This window comes from Poecile atricapillus, chromosome 8, assembly GCF_030490865.1.
Source record: "Poecile atricapillus isolate bPoeAtr1 chromosome 8, bPoeAtr1.hap1, whole genome shotgun sequence".
NCBI lineage: Eukaryota > Metazoa > Chordata > Aves > Passeriformes > Paridae > Poecile > Poecile atricapillus.
In genome coordinates, this window is record NC_081256.1 from 21,471,807 (window position 1) to 21,489,544 (window position 17,738).

The 17,738-nt window shown below is 38.4% G+C and overlaps 1 protein-coding gene across 5 annotated transcripts in view; it reads right to left on the reverse strand.

Annotated features, from left to right (window-relative positions):
* Positions 1 to 5,515: 5,515 nt before the first annotated feature.
* NAALADL2 (N-acetylated alpha-linked acidic dipeptidase like 2) overlaps positions 5,516 to 17,738 on the reverse strand; it is a 415,927-nt gene continuing 403,704 nt past the window's right edge. For all 5 annotated transcript variants that reach the window (XM_058844296.1, XM_058844298.1, XM_058844297.1 and 2 more), the window contains one exon: positions 5,516 to 7,401. In XM_058844296.1, coding sequence (XP_058700279.1) covers positions 7,203 to 7,401 — 199 coding nt within the window. In that variant the 3' untranslated portion in view covers positions 5,516 to 7,202. The remainder of the gene's footprint in view (positions 7,402 to 17,738) is intronic.

Genomic DNA, 17,738 nt, shown 5'->3' on the forward strand with positions numbered 1-17,738 from the left:
GCATACAAAAGGCAGAAATACTTGCATATTCCATCTGAGTGGGTAAACTCTGCAAGGTGCTACTGACTAAAAAATAGCAGTTTGTGTTGAGACCAGCACAGACACTGATAACAGCACTTGAGCATTAATCTCACAGGTACAGCAATGAGGACACACAATGCATCCCCACAAACCTGGCTATGAATGCAATGCTAAAATCTGCCCTTACACACAAGAATATTATTTTCCACTTATTTTATTTGCAAATTATTATTTGCTAAAACCCCCAAAAGTATCTGTTTCAAGTCCCTTAACTTGATGAACTTGCATTCACCCTGTATGCAAGAAGTTAAGATGCTTGGACATGAAACATTCCCTGAATTTGATATAGTTCCTCTGGACAGGGAATCACATTCATTTTCTATTTGTCTCAGAATACCAAATCACAGTATGTGTGATAAGAGTAGGCTGCATATTAACTCATGTAAACTGCAAATGGAAAACACAGGGAATTTGTGTTCATCTTATTTGCTCGAAGTATAAAATATTAAGGATCTCCTTATTTCCCCTCTAACACTACAAGATGTTTCAGCTGCTGAGAACATGAAATGAGACTGCATAAAAAAACAACAACCAAGCAGCATCCAAAACTATTTCAGAATCCTCAGTGTACAGGCTGAAAACACCAAATGTTTGGGAAGCCATTGCCAAGTATTTTATTTACTTTTTTAAGGACAGGGGCATCAGCAGCTTCCGTAGCAAGTTCACCAAAAAGTCAGCCTTGTCCACCTCTCCTTGGGGTCACTCACACTGGTATCAGGACTCTGCTACACAAAAGCAAAGTGGGGCTACAAGGGACACTAATTAAAAACTGGAAATGCACTGAGAGCTCAGAGAAACCCTCAACATGCCATGTACCTGTGCTAAGAGCACTTGGTGTTATTGCTCTGTCACCAGCATGGTCGGGGGAGTACAGCCTCAAGGGGAGAAAATTAACAGGTCTCTGCAAAATGACTGAAAAAATAAAAATTCTCTTACATTAGTGCCTCAAAGCATCACACTGCACAGCTACAGCGCTGCATGGTAAAGGCAGCCACTCTATATATAATATATATAATATCATATATATATAGTAACAGCCACTAAAGGACCTTCTTCCAAAGACCATGCTTTGAAATTCCACTCAATCCTATCAAATAATCCAAGAGTGATCAGACAAGGTGGTGTTACACTGTCTGAACACTTGAGAAGTGTTCCATAAACATTAAAGGCAGCAGACATTTAAAAGAAAAAGAAAGACCAAGACTTCATTTTCAAAGGCTTTCTGGAAAATAAATCAGAGAGAAGCAGCTTAAACAAGCTTAATATAAGCTTAAATAAACCCTATTTTTTTTAAACCAAATGGATTAGGCAGATGAGAAAGCATATACTACATTTACACAGCCCTTATTCTGATTAAATTTCTTAAATTAAGCCCTTGTATTAATTCCAACCTGTGAAATTTATAAAAGTATGTCTGTATTAATCCAACATTCATAATAGGTACAAAGTTAATTCTAGATTATATCACTTGTATGTACACATTCATATTCTGCCCTGTGGGCTTACTCAACATTGATCAAGAGACTCCTCCCAAGCTAAAAAAAATTATAATTTTTCTTGTAATAGTCTATGTTGAGAGATTAAAGAAAACAGACTAAACAGAAATAATTGATCTTCTGATACCAAATCTATCAGGAAATTCCCTGAATGGTGGCCAAATTCTGCTGACCTTGCTTCTGTGGAATAGTACCCTGGTAAGTAATTATGGTAAAGTCAACCCTGCTGAAAAAAACAGTCCAGTAAGGTCAGTGAGACTGAGGGGCAACATAATCTTTTTTGTAAATCCATGCAGGTGTACATTTTCTCCAGTTATGACAAGGGTGTATGAGCAATAGCAGAAATACCCAGCAGCAGTGGGATTATAATTGGGGAAGAACAAAGGCTTAACAGCACCATAGTTTTGGTAAACACTAAGCAGTCTAATTTAGATATTTTTAAAGCCTTTGCTTCCCAGATGAGTTTTCATTATTCTCAGGCACTTCCTAGGCTCAAATGTGCATGTTCAAGTACAGGTTTGTGCATGTGCCTTTAGTCCTTGTCATCCTTTATAGTGTAAAACACAGCAGGACAGCATAATTACACACATAAGTTTGGTATGTAGCCAACATGGGGAATGTAGGGAATGCTGGATGGCTCCTGCAAGGTCAGAGAAATTCTGTGCTTAGACACTGCCTGCTTTACTTTGTAGACAGGTAGTACCAATTCTGATCCTTTGTCTATAGTGTCTTATTCATCCAGCTTCAGAATTGGATTCAAATAGACTTCAAAAGTTTATTTCAAAACTTTCAAGATTATCACCTTTCTACACTGCTACTTTAGAGGGAATTTCCTGGTCCAGACATTAGAGAGAAAGAAGATGGGAAAAAATCTCTTTCGATTTAGTCAAGCTATAACTGAAAACCTGCTGCTTGCATGGACTCAGAAGTGAATACTTTGAATGTAACAGATGATGTCTCCTTACACTTTATCCACCTGGATCTGAGCAGGACTTTTCCACCACTTTCAGCTCTTTATTACGGTCAGCTGCACCAGGAATAATAATTTAAACTTGAGGGAGGTGAGCTGAGAACTGAATAGGGAACAAAAGGCATGACTGAGATCAGAGAGAGAAAAGAGGAGGATTAACTTGGTGGTTGGCAAATTAAAGGGCATCTTAGGAAGTGATAAGGAAGCAGAATGAGATAGAAAACTAGTGGGAATGGCTGAGAAAAAGGTGGTGAGGGACGGGAAAAAATCACCACATTGCAAAAAGATGTGAGAGAAGGTGAATGCAGGAGATTGAACAAGATGGTGTTAGAGGGATAAAAAATAGACAGATGGTTAAAGCCACCCAAAATGATCACTGCATTGGTACCCAATAATTTTTATAATTATTATAACATGTAACAGACCAGAAACATGTTAATATTCTACATTTGAGACATTTACTTGTGCGACTGCAGTCCCTACCTCAAATTTTGTAGATTCAGAGCTCCAAACGACACCACCTTACTTTGCTTTGAACACTAATAGTGCTGTACAAGGCTGTTCTCCAAACAGGTCCCAGGCATCTCAAAATGAGATTTGCTTCCTATCACTTTTCTGGGACTGCTAAAAAGTTTCAGAGTGACAAAGGGAAAGGAGATCTCCCCACACTGAGCTTGTTTGCTGAGACAGTGACAGCGTGCCAGGAGATGCATTTATAGCTACCCATGTGCTGCTGGGTGATTCCCCTCCCTGCATTTTCTAATGCATCTTTTGTTCTCCATCACACCCCTAAAGTATAGAGAAATCCCGTGACTGGGGACCAGGGACTGTACAAAAGACCTCAAAAGATAAGGACATTAGTTTCTATGATTTAAAAAAAAACAAACTTTGAGGCTTGAAGGACAAATCTCAACTTTCCAACATATTATACCTGTGAAATCCTAGAGATGGTGTCTGAGAGGTTGTGCTAGATGAAATGATGGTTACCTTTTGAATGTTTGCAATTAAACTAATGACAATACTTTAATAACCCAGATATACAGGGAGAAATTTGGAGGAACTGTTTCTGCAGAAGAATGAAACACTTTCTCTGTGAGGGTGACCATGCACTGGCACAGATTGCCCAGAGAGGTTGAGAAATCTCCATCCCTGCAAGGTATCCAACAGAAATCCGAACACAGCCCCTCCTGAAGCTGTTTTTAGGTGACCCTGCTTGAGCAAGGGGGTTGGAATAGATGACCTCCAGTGGTTCCTTCTGTAATACCTCAGATTTAACCTTTCCCCACCCAGTGTTGCAAGAACTGAGGTCAGCTGCAGTGCCTCCTTTCACATCCCCAGACTGAAATACTTTCCTAAAAGATAAGTGAGGCAGTGCAAAGTATTTGCTAATTTTCTCATGTAATTATTTACATCTGTGTTTATGTAGATGTATCATACCACTGCAAGCAAATTAATGTTTGCACAACCTTTTGAAGATAAAAGGCATTTTTGTGCTTGCATATATTCGCACAGGTACTATTTTTCTTGGATGATAAAAACAATTCACTGCCTTTTTTAAGGTTAGTACTCAAAATCCAGCTCCCATGCACTTTTTATTCATCTGACTTGATTGTACTTTAGCTTTTTTATGGACTCTTTAAAATACATACTAATAAAACCTTATTGGCTTTTTATTATCAACTGTCTCAACATACAAATATTGCAGGCTGCAGGGATTTTCTGGTCACTGTGAGCATGACTCTAGATCAAGTAGCAATCAATGCATTTGTTATACTGTCTCTGGCAATTGATGCTTCTGAGAAGCTAACACATTTTTAGTATCATTCAGGCAATTTGCAAATGTACTTCTGCCTTTAAGGGAGCTCTGTTTGTTCCAGTACAACATAGGAATGAAGTCTGCTGTGATTTACTAACACCTTCCTTTGGCTGATGTTCCACAGCTGGTTGGGCAAAATCTCTATGTTAGAAGCACACCAGGTACTTAGGACCTTAACTTGCTATAAATTCCTTCAAGTCAATAGGTGGGATTTAAAAACCAATGGAAGGATATGGCTCCAAAGTGCTTTTTTTTCAAAGCTATAATGCTACAAATATTATCACTGAGCAATAATGATACAAATATTATCACTTACACTTATATGTAAGATCTGAACATTGAAATAAAAGCCAACAAAAGATCTGTAAGTGTGAGATGACATTGAAATCAATACATTTCAGTCCCTAAATAGCTCATCTGATTCATCTCACCAACAAGAACATCTGATTGTCTCTACAATAGACACACATTTACAACAGCAGTGCTTTTCTAGTGGAGTACTTTGAAGTCTGCTATTTTAGAAGTGGTTACAGAAGGACATTAGTGAGAAAACAAAATAAATATTTTATTTTGGAATTACAGGGTTGAGAAATCATCCATGAGGGATATTGGTCCCACCAGATTTCACTGATTTTGCTGAGTACTTTGGTTGCATTAGAGGTGGGTTTGGTGGAACATTCTAAGATGAGGAAGCAGTTATTAAATTCACCTGGTAGAGTTAACAAAGGTGTTAATTTCTCTTTTTGGTCTCCTAATGGCACCTGACCCTTTATCACTTAATACCATTGAAGGCTCCACAGTGAGACAGCACCCTAAAGAAATTATGTCATTAATAAACTATTACAAGAGTGGTCCCTGTCACAAATACAATCAAGTGTAGCATCCGCAGTACATCCCCAAGTCCCAAAAATAAACATACAATTCAAATGTGGATATTCCAACCACTTAAATCTTACAATAATAAAAACTATGCAAACAAGGGGGTGAATCTACATCATAAACAATGTCACTCTCCAGAAGTCAAATTCTCTCTGCACTAAAAAGAACTGGTGCCAGCATTAGCAAAAGAATCATCATCAACTTTTGCTGATCAGATGCCAAGGAAAGCCAGGAGATAATGATGTCTGAGTCCCTGCAGTCCCACTGACTGGTGCTGCTGTACAACTGCACAGCTCTGCCCCTGCTCAGCCCCGGGGGGCTTTTCCCACTCTTCAATCATAACTTGTGAAGAAAAGTAGAAACAGCATAGCTGTGTGTGCCCAGTCCTGGGCCATGGCTTGGAGAGACCCCTTTGCTAAGGACTTTGGAAACAGAAACCCAGATCTGTAAACAGCTCATTTCTTGCTATGTGAACTTCAAAACATTTTTCACCAAATTGTGCACTCAGAAATTTTCCTGAAGGCAATTTTTAAACATTAATACAGACAATTTTTCTATTTTTATTGCAACCTGAAATGTCCCTGTAATGTTTCCATGGCAAACTGGGTAACAATACATTTAACATTTCCATCAAATAAATTATATTTAAATTCTAAGTATCTATATAAAATTAATTATTTAAGCTCTAAACCTAGAATAATTTTAGACTGTAAAACCCAAATAGGGCTTAACAATTTCAACTGTTTATATTATTAAAATCTGGAGTTCTCAAATGTGCATAGCATGCCCCTAGAGGACACTGAACCTCCTGATCCTTTCTCTCACAGATTACTTTGGCCAACAGGCAATGGTGTGATTAGATCCTTTTACCAATGGAAAAACACATTTGCATTTTAGCTCTGCAATATGCTTCACCAGCTTGTGCCTCCACACTTGAATTCCTGGTTCTACAGCAGGGAATGAATGTGTGTTTTCCTTGTGCTTTTTTGACAACGATCCAGGCCCTATATTCCATCATTCCTTATGGAATGATCTGGCCTGGAATGGCGGATGGCAAAGAGCGATGGAATCCCAAAACTCTTCCCAGGACTTGGAGGTCTTGCTTTTATTTACAGCTCTCTGGAAATTTAGAGACCTTGAAGTGGAATGTTTTGGGAATGTTTGCTGAAAATTTGTAAAGGCCTCTAGCCTTATAAGGACTAGGCAGTTCTTTCATTTAACATAAACATTCAAAGCATTTTTGTGCAAGTGTAATTACCGATTCACACTTTTCAAATAATTTGAAATCATCACAAAAATTTCCTCTCCAAGAAACATTAGAGAAAACAACTCTTTATTTTCATACAGAAATGGAAGAATTGAAGTTTATCTGTATTCTCAGAACTGAGGTATTTCTTGTTCCACAGGAGTAAAGGTGTTGGATTGCACCCGTAAAGGTGTGCAGTGCATTTCCACTCCGGTGCTGGATACCCATGGAAACACCACTTCCTTCAGTTACTTACTCTGAATGGAGTAAGGAAGAAGCTGAACTTGCTGGAAACATTAAGAAACTTGAGCCAGATTTTTCTGACAGAGGAAATAGCCCCTGGGTGCACATCTGGGGTGTCTCAGAACCAGGGCTTCAGCACATCACGGGATGCGCTTGGTACTTTGCAAGATTGAGCTCTTAGTCATAAAAACATATTTTACATACAAAAATACATCAGATGTCCTTCCAAAAATCATCTCTGAAGTGTTATTCCGTCTCTTTAGGTTTTATACATTCAGGAACAGACATTTCAGATATACTGTGAACAGTGCAAAATACTGTTTTACATTTCTGAAACCACGTGTTGCAGTACCTTTAAGAGCCAGCTGAAGGAAAGGCTGAGAAAGGTTTGATCCTCAGAACAATTCTGGTCCAAGTCAAACTTTTGTTTAGCGAGCTGTAAACAAATGTCTTAGAATGCAGAGAATCCTCTCATTTCTTTCCAGCTAAGGTAGTCTCAAACACATCAAGTCCTGCTTTGAAGTAAACCTGAGCTGAATTGATGCTGTTCAGCACCTCTGACAAGGCTGCTTGAACAGTCTCATTTGACTGATGTAGTTTGCAGTGCTCCAGTGCCTCCAGCAGTACTGAAAACTGGCTGGTCCTGTCATCCAGTCTGTAAAGAATATTTCTGAAAGAGAACAATGGAGAGAATGGTAAAATTTTTACTCAAAAACAATCCATCAGATGCCATCAAGAAAGCCTGCAAGTATCAGCTTACAGATGATACATACTATGCACAGTAAGGTTGACCCGTGGCAGACTGAGAGACAAATGTATATTTATTATGCCTCTATAAACTAAATCTATTCACTGAACTAGGTGTACTTACACTGCAGCAGTTACTAAATCCATCAAAGAAATCTCACATTCCTCTTTGACCATTCAAGATTTTATTAAAAAGCATCAGCCTAGACCTATCACACCCCTCATGAAGGATTTTGTATCACAGATGAATTCCATTTATTCCTTTCTAAAAAGTTTGGTTATTGCTGTGAACCTTCAGCACAGGTTTGGCTTTGTTTTTGTTTTTCCTATCTGCTCATGTTATTTATTTCACACCTCAGAGGTGAAATTCCAGCTGCATTGAAGCCAATGGTAAAACTCTCCTTGCCTTCAGCAGAGACTTTATTTCATCAATAATCCTTTGTGGTTTCAGAACAAGAGTAACCCACCTTTAATGTCCCATGCTACAGGAAAGAAACAGAACACACAGCTAAACCCTTGTGAAACAAAATCTGTGTTTTCAAGTAATATCTGCAAAAAATTTTAAGGGTTTGTAGAAAAACAGATGCAAGAGTATCGTGTGATCTCTTGGAAATGCTATCTGTGTGAGGTGTGGAAGGCTCGGAATTCAAAGCTAGTCAGGAATTTTAATGGGACTCTTTGAAGCAGGCTATAAATGTTATCCAAAACCAGGTGTAATCATTATACTAATTAGAAGAGCACATAAATATCATAAATCTCCACCCAGGAGCTCCTTTGATTGCAAACAGAAGTGAAGGAAATTTGAAACAGGAAAGCTACAGTGATTTGGTGCAGGACCTTACCCTTAAATACAGGACAGGTGCTCAGGGCAGGGGAGAAGCTGCTCCAGGGAGAGCCCAGCAAGAAACACGACAACTCACACACTTTGTTAGTAACCTAATGGCATGACAGAACAGGCCAAATGGCAAATCCAAATTAGTAATAAAACTGCCAAGTTTATTTACAGAAGACAGATGAACACAAAAGTGCATCTTGTCATTCCAAGGATCACCTAACTGCAACTCTGCCTGGGGGAAATGTAACAAAGGAGCCCAACAAATGACACCACAGAACACCCACAATCTTTTGCCATGTTTTTAATTTAAAAAACGTTTTGAATGAGAGGCCATTTTTTTTCAAAGATACAGAATAACTCCTGTCCTCATAAGGCAATTTTTCAGTCCACGTTTTTAGCCCCCAATATTGGGTATACACCCAAACCCAGCAGCGTGCAGAAGGAATGATGAGTTTTTCATCCCCTGACAGCAATACATCAGACAGTTCAGGGGGTCTGCAATGCAATGCATTGGAGATACAAACAGAGGAGGGAAAGGGTTTGAATCCACCACTGCAGCAGGAAGACAGTTTAAACAACAGGCTATCACTGACAGAGACCACTTAGACAGGAACAGGTTAGGAGTACGTGTAAGAACAGCTCAGTGGGGACAGAAAGCCCCATCAGAGGGCAGAATCAGGCAGATGTGGCAATAACTTCCTCAGCTTGCACTGCAGCAGCCACAGGACAAGCCCCTGCTTCCTCAGCTCGGAGCTGATGCTACTGTTCCCTGCCTATGGTGCAGCTCATACTCAGAGGTTATCTGGTGGTTATCTCGTGGACTGTCCCAAAGCAGTCTCTGCAATACAGTAAATGAAAATGTGTATGTTGAGAACCAGATAAATACTTGGTTGGTTAGTTGGTTGGTTGGTTGGTTTTTAAGGATAGGCTGTGCTGTGGGAAATACTGCATTTTTCAAAGCAGGGATTGATTTTGCTGCCTCAGTTCAGGGATTCCTGCTGAGATCAGTGCAAGCAGAACCAGGCTTTTGAAGAACTCTCCTCTGTAGTTCCTGTAGTTCACAGGGAGAAAGAAGCCTGCTCACAGCCCCTCAAACACCTCCAACAGCAAGGACAGTGCTAGAGATAATCACATTTCCTTCTACCCTCAGGAGAGATCTGGCTGCTGGTGGCTGGGAGAGTTTGACTGAGCTGGAATTCTACTCCAAATTCCCACAACACCGGCGCCCTGATCTGTCTTAGCACCCCTCTATTCCTTTAGGTCAGCTTATAAAAACATCATAAGACAGCAACCATCAGCAGAACAACACTGACTGCCAGAAGTGACTAAAGAGAGGATGGGCTGAACATTGAAATATCTGGGGACTGCTGAGACAATGTTGGTGGTGAACAGGAACAGACCTCATGTCCATCATCAAATGTGGTCTAAACAAGGCACACGAGCTAAAAAAAGTTTACCCTGACATGAAATGGTGTTAATACAGTTTAAATCTAGTGCTGTGATTCTGGAATCACTGGTGATTCCACAGTAAATACATAAGCATGTGATCCAAGCAAAAACAAGTATTGCACCACCTGAATGCAGGGCAAATTAGTGCCTGATGAGAGCTCAGATGTTTGATGAATGAGACAAGCAGTCTACTGTCATGATTTTAAAATAATATCTTAACTCCTGAAATAGTATCACTTCAGAATAGCTGATTACATAGTACGACAGAACTTCATTTATATTTTTATGTGTGCAACTAATAATAAGTAACATAAAACATCACCTGTTTTTTTCAGATTTTCTGCTAGGAATTCTCACTGGGGTTTTGTATTTTCCAATTACTTATCTTTGCTTGGCAAGCCATGCCACCCCTTTGTTGCTTAAAATGATTTCTCTATGCATGTTCATGAGAGTCAATTTATACAAGTTCACTTTTATCTCTGTTGAAGCTTCATCAAATGAAGAAAATGGTCAGTTCAGTTTATTACTTCCAAGCCTTTACAAGTCAGAAAAGCATTTTCATTAAAGATTACACATCCACTGAAAAATAAACCCCAGTCATTTCACTGACACAAGGTATCACCATGTGCCCACAACATCCAGAATGATAGCAAGAGACCTTAATTCACACTGTGAAATTCAATTACTTTAACATTCCTTAACAAAAATTGGTTTTGTAGCCTACACCTCTAAAACAACAATTCCAGCCTCTTGCCTAATTGCTTAAGTATCTACCTTCATCTTTAACTATTTTATCTTATAAATATAATTCACACAGTCAGCCTGACCCCCACAAAACAAAAAGACACTCCTAAACAGAAAACTGCAATACATTATTGATGACACTGATGAAATTACAACACACATCATTCATCCTAATGGGCTTGTTTCTATGACACATCCCAGTGACCTGAAAAGTGTAAGGTAGGAAACCTAATTAATAACTTCAGGCAGTACCACTGAAAGATAAAAGGGCTACAAACAAAACAAACAGCGTTAGCAAAGTAAAGAAACGATAAACAGAGCCTCTTCTGTAACTTCTCTAAGTCCTTGGCAGGCCTAGGAACACCAGAATTCCTGATTCAAATAATGCCAATAAATGCTGTTCTAGATAACCACAAATGAGGAGGGACTGTCACACCCACCAGACCAGAAGGATTTGGGCAATCCTTGAATGACAGGTCACACTAGAAATACATTGGCTTTAACACAACTTCAATATTAGAGCAACTGGACAGTACAAGATGAAACCAGATTACCACATTATTCTTGTCACGAAAAACGATTTTTTAGCTTGCAAGAAAATTTTGTCTGTAGGAAGTGTACAACACAAGATGAATTATTCAGGCACTTACAAACAGACTCCTATCTAACAGCCCACGTTTGAGATTTTGAGAAGTAATTATTAAATCATTAGGAGACGATGGTAAGTCTACTGTCCCACATGAAATGAATGCAGGTTTTCTCTGTGGAATCACAGTAAAATTGTTTATAGATAAATGCTGTGGGCAGCTTTTGTCTATTCCAGTTAGAATGCAATGTGCTATGACTTCAGCATCTTTACAAACTCAATTTTATAATTCCCTGAATTGTTTTTCTTGTATTCTCCAAGGAAAAAAAAACAAAAAAAACCACACCAGAACAAGGATTCTCTGATTTTCCTTCTTTCCTGATACTGTTCAATTTTGAATGCACTTTTCTTATGTTTAGGAGTATGTTTTCATTCATGTTTGTAAGAAGATATAAAATATGATTACTTTAGTAAATAAGTAAATGCACTCTAATAACAGTATTTACATGTTGGGACTTACAGTTCCATACAGTGGTTTTTCATTGTTGGACATAAAAATATCACAAAATCTTCTCAGGAAACAGCACAAGAGGATTTATACTGGTTTATTTATGCAAGTTCGCACCTCAGAAAATTTTGCAGTGAACACACAAAGAAAGTTTCCTTCCTTCCTCTGGGATCCTTATCCTTTGATCTCCAATGGTTCTTCTCCTTTCTTCTCTTCTTATTTTTTAAACCTTTTTGACACTCACATGCAGTTTTGTTATCTTACCTATTTTATTTCACAGCAGCATTGTGGCAGAAGGTTTATAATTATAAAATTATAGCTGCTGGCCATGTAAGATTAGCTTTTATCAGGAGGGAATATATGCCCTGGTGAAGTGTCATTACATGTCATTAGAGCTGATCCAGAGGAACCCCTGGTTTTGTTTCTTTTCTGCAATGCTACAATTCCCTGCTGGACTGATGCTGGAAGTCACCAGCTCTGGGATGGAACAAAACACACCTGGGCAGGGAAGGTGGGGATGTGGCACCCAACCACTCAGGGCAACTCAGCTGTAAATGCCACCACTCCTTCACTGCCCTAGGTCCCCACAAACCCAGCATGACATTTTTAAGGATCCTCTCTTTGTGATATGTTGTTCCTAACTTTTGTTTTCCCACACATCCTCTCCTTTTCTAAAGAGCCATCAACTGCCTTCTCCCGCTGCTCTCATTCACAGGCTGCAAATGGTTCTACCAATACATATTCCAGAAAGTGATATATTTAAAATCATGTACACTCAGAGGTGAGTGTCTGCCTGAAAGGGATGCATTTGCATGTTATCAGCAGTTTGATAAGCTGCAGGTAATCGAGATATCAAACCCAAATAAAGTCTAACCAACTGAAAGGCATTTCAAAGGCATTGTTGTGTCACAGGGTAAGCCAGATAAACTCTCTCCCTGCTAGATACAAATTTATCTTGCATAAAACACAGGCATTAGGACATCTCTAATTGAGTAAATTATGGCAACTGGAGGTTGTGGTAAGTGTGCATGAACAGAATCCTGTTGGGACACGGGAGCACGAGGAGATAATTATTCCAGGCTGGAATACGTTTCTGAGCGGTCAGTTTTAAATAGGGCTTCTTAAAAAAATTAATCCTGATTTTAGCAGCTGTGTGAAGTGTCTCGAGGCTTGGCTTGACTGCCTGCCAAATAAACAAAGGGAAAAAGAGAAGCCAGACTGGAAGAGTAGTGGGTTACAAGATACATTATCTTTTATTTCCCTACGGTTCTCTTTGATTACAGCAGTTTTTAAAGGTAAGGAATGCACTGTCCTGAAACACACTAATCTCTCACTGAAGGATCACTAAAGCCTAACCTAACCCTAACTCTAGCCTAAATTTCAGCTTGATGCACCTTGACAACTTTAAATCTTTGTGAGGGTCTTGAGTGCACCACTGCCAGATTCCAAAGCACATGTAGGGGCATTCAGAATGCTAAAGAGAAAGCAAAAGGTCTATTAAAGAATTTAAGCCAAGAAAGGTTGCTTGAGGACTTTTTTATGGCCAAAATTCAACATTCACAGAAAACATTCACTTTTTCTGTTCTGAAACATGTAAAGGAATTATTCTTTTGATAGTTAAATATAGTAAAGTAAAGCTAACAATGCTAAGCCTGATTTTCTGATAATAGGACAGTGTTCTGCAATGGCTGAGAAAAAGTTAAATACTGAATCTCTGACAACCTGTGGCCGAACTTTTTCAGTTTCATTAAATAAACAGTAATTACATCACTTCCCAATTTTTGTGACTTTTGATAGCAAACAGTGTCTAGTCTAATATATAATAACCATGAACAAATGGAAGCTGGCAACTTGAAGCATGTAGCAGATCATAAGAGGACTGATGTTCTGGAACAGCCTCAAATAATGCAGCTAAGAAGCCTGACTAGCTTGAAGAGTTTGAGTAAAATCAGGCTGCAATGAAGCATCTATTTGCCAGTGCTGAACATCAACATTACCATGCACTCACGGTTTTTTCTCCTGGTGAAAAACTGCTGAGTTTAGGAGCTGATTTCTTTCTTGCTTTGGAGTAAACAAGATCAGTAGGTATGGAGAATCCAATCTACAGGTTCAACAGTACTGAATGGTTTCCCAGAAGTGAAATAAAAAAATACAAATAGGATGTATTTGTTCTTCAGAAGTTGAAAGTCACTACTTATCACTACTAAAGAACAGTCCTCTAATTGGGCATTATTTTCTCTAGGGTTTTACAGCAGTTAATTAAGCAACTTTATGCAGAAATTCCTGAAGAAGCCACAGAAGCCACTATCAGAGTCCTTGCCACAGAGTTTTCAAGCCCTGTATGCAGCTGATGAGAGAATGATGGATACCCCATGGAGATGTAAAAATTCCTTGAAAATCCACCAGCACTTTTTCTGTGGCTCCTCAGAACAAGGACTGAGATTTATACTTAAAAGAGTGATGATGTACTGAACAAAACTGATATAACTGTATTTTAAAATGTTATTTGCTGGCAGGCTCTGGTATGAAATATTCTTTGTTAAATTTCAAATAATGTAGCTGTTGGTAGCAAATGTAAGCATGTTGTTCTTTGAATGATTTATGCTACACTTGCTTCTCAAGTGAAAGAAACATATGCTTGTGTGAATAATTTGGAGGAAACTATCTGTCTTTTAAGGATGTCTCAGTCTAAAACACTCAAATTCAAAGCAGATGTGCTACTATTTTGAAGAACTTGAGGGAAGTGAATTAATAAAATTATTTCCAAATGGCTCACAGCTGATGTTCTGATGGCTTCATAGGACTTTTTATTCAGAAATCATGTAAAACATCCTCTTCCTACAGAGGAATCCCTTTCCTAAACAAAGCAGCACACAGTGTCCAGTGCTTAACGCAGGAAACTGGCTTGACCTTGATCTCCAGCTCTGATCCTGACTGGGTTTATCACCCTAAATATCTCCGTGCCATGTGACATGAGAACATAACCACAGGTCATTAGCATAAGAGTTAACGAGGGATAAAAGATTATGTCATAATACACCTTTAAAGAAATGCCCGAAATTATATCATTATTACCTTCAGTGGCAGGAACACACACAAAGTTAACACTTCTTTTAAGTCCCACTTAAGGTAATTTTCCTGTGAATGATCTCATCAATACATTTCTAAGCTCTATTGCCTGGGTAATACATTAGTGGGGGAATGTTGCATATTAACTATTTTCCCAACGAATGCCATTTATTTTTGTACTTTATTCAGAAAGTGTTCTTGGCTAATATTTCAGCTATACATGAGTGGGTCTTATCTGTCATGATCAAAAATGTGGATTCATATATTTCTTGGATCTAAAAAATGTTACCAGTCCTACTGTTTATAATAGAGATCAAACAATGTATGAAATATTAGGTTTTTGTCATATTTAATAAATGATTCAGAATCTAACACTTTGTATAGCTTCCTGAGATCACAGTAGATATATTTTTTTTCTGGAACTAAATATTCTTGCCCTATTTAGCACCATAAGTGCAGACCAAGCAAGATCTGCCAGCAAGGGACACGGAGTGGAGCTGCATCCTAACCACAAGACTTGCTGGAGGTTGGCATGAGAGCTCTGCACTGAGCTCACACAACAGCTGTGACAGTCAGCAGAACAACTGCTGTGAAATGGGATAAAACATCCAGTAAGGACACATAAAATAAATGTCATTTTAGGAAAAAAAAAAAAAAAAACAACTTTTTTTTTTTTTTTTTTCTCCCAAGGCTAAGACCATGCAGATTTGTGGGAAGCATGAGGAATGTTATTTCCTGGGCACAGGCTTGTCTTCAGGACAACTAATGCTGGGTTAAATTACAACAGAATAATATTTACTGCATCACAAACATAATGGGTCTGATGTATTGTACAGAGAGAACTCTGCAAGTGTACAAATCAACCTAATTAAAAAGATGGAAGAAAATTCATAAGAAGTACATAGAGAAAAAATAAATTAATATATGTAAAACCAGGTCTCCCTTCATATCAGGGAAGTGAGAAATCTGTTTTCAAGCCATGACATAATCCCTGATTACAGAGGTTTTCTGCTTTTGCAGGTGTAATGAAAAGATTTTCATGTTCCCTGTTTAAATAAGCTTTAAAGTCTGCCATAATTACAGCTCTGCAGATGGCTAATTCAGTAGTATTTATGCAGCAAATGCTCTTTAAATAGTAAAAATTTACAAGACAACAAATACAGCCATTAATTCGTGGCCATTACATGTATCAGTGATTCCAGAGGAAAAAACATCTCAATTGCCACTCAGATGGATCAGATGTTTTGAGTATGACTATCACTCACTTTACTGCATCTCCTCAGTATTAAGAAAGGGCATAATTCAGCATTGTTATCAGTGATGAGAAAAATAATAACCATAGCAGGAATTTGTAAGAGCATTACCAGCCTAGTAAATGCTGCTGGTGTGTGCTAGGATAAATGTGCTGCTCCACACTTACCAAAACCCACAATCACACTGCTCAAACACTGTAAAGTTCAAAGGAATAAGGCAGAAGAAAATGGGAAGGCATTTTGGGTGTAAAAAACACATTTGGATAAATGCTTATCAGAGAGAGAAGGGAGCTGAACTACAGCTGCAGAACTGAGAAACACCAGAGAAGGATTAGACAGGGAAACAAGTAATGCCACTGTTCCTAACTCCGTGAAAAAATCACAGAAGAAAAGGAGTTGCAAATTTTGAAAGATGCAAAATATGGGGGTTGAAAGTGAGGTAGGAAATCATTGCTGTGTTGGAAGACAAAAATTAATTTATTCTGACTGAAAGGCAAAAATCTGAGGTACAGGATTCTACAACCAGCACACAATTCTTTCCTTCTCCCCCAACATAATTCTAGCATTGTATTTACAAATTGCACATGGCAGATAATAGAGACAGAACATTATCTACTGCTGCCAGCGAAACATGAATTATTTCAGTATTTCCCACACTAAGGATCATCGACACCGTATCAAATCACTCTCTGCTCCACATAATATGAAGCAGAACAATAAAAATACTCCATGCATTTGGTTCAGGTTGGTCAAAAAACATCTCAAACACTACTACAAAGGAGACAAGAATGTTTCCTACTCCAAGTCATAAGTGAGGAATTCAAAATGAAGAAACAAATCTCCAGAGTTCATACAACGAGACAGAACTACTGTCTTTGGTAGAAACTCTGGGCAAGGGTTTTGTTTTATTTTGCAGGTGACATTGCACTCCATGTTTACTCACATTACTGTTTAAGATTAGCAGGATATTTGCATCTTTAATGCTTGTCCTCTGTAAATCCAATGAGCAGCTTGTTTACACATGGAGATTATTATAATAAAGTCTTTAATTTTCCTACTAAACATATCTCTAGAAACTAGACTCTTAGGGCACGTGTATTTTGAAACCTGAGAAGCTGCTGTAGTTTACCAGCAAAGCAGAAATAAATCCTGTAGAATATACACATGTCAGGAATGCACATAACAAATCTCAATCTGAAAGGAAAATATTTGTTCTGGTGAACAACACACACTTGAGTGGCACGAGTTCAGCAGCAATTCAAGTTGCATTTTTTGAATAGTACAGAAAACACCTTTTGATTGTTCTTTCATTTCATTATGTCAAATTCAGGGTGCACAGCCTATCTTTGCTTTCTGCCAGCTTTTTGTTCAGCGCATTAAAATGTAGCCATTTGTTGTAATTCTTTAGCCCTATGAAGTGTTAATGTCACACTTGGATATCCGTGATGAAAAGAAGCAAAAGGAGGAAGTTTAACTGGTACAAACGAGCAATAAAAACTGCTGGAGGTCTTTGCTGAAGACACAGATTGCTTCCAAAATCCTTGCTTTTCACCTACTTATTACTCAATTCACTCAATTACATCTATTAGACAAAGCACAATCACCCCTGTAACAATTTCATAAATAGTGGTGGCAGATGCATACAGCCTTAATGGAAAGGATAAACTTAGCATGCTGAGACAAAACTTCTAAAACAAAGGTTTTGCACAAGCTGACTTTGATTTTTTTTTTTATAAAACTGTTAACAGAACTGTCAGTCAGGACATAACTCATCCTTAGGCAAGGGTCCATCAAGAATAAAACACACCTAAGTGGA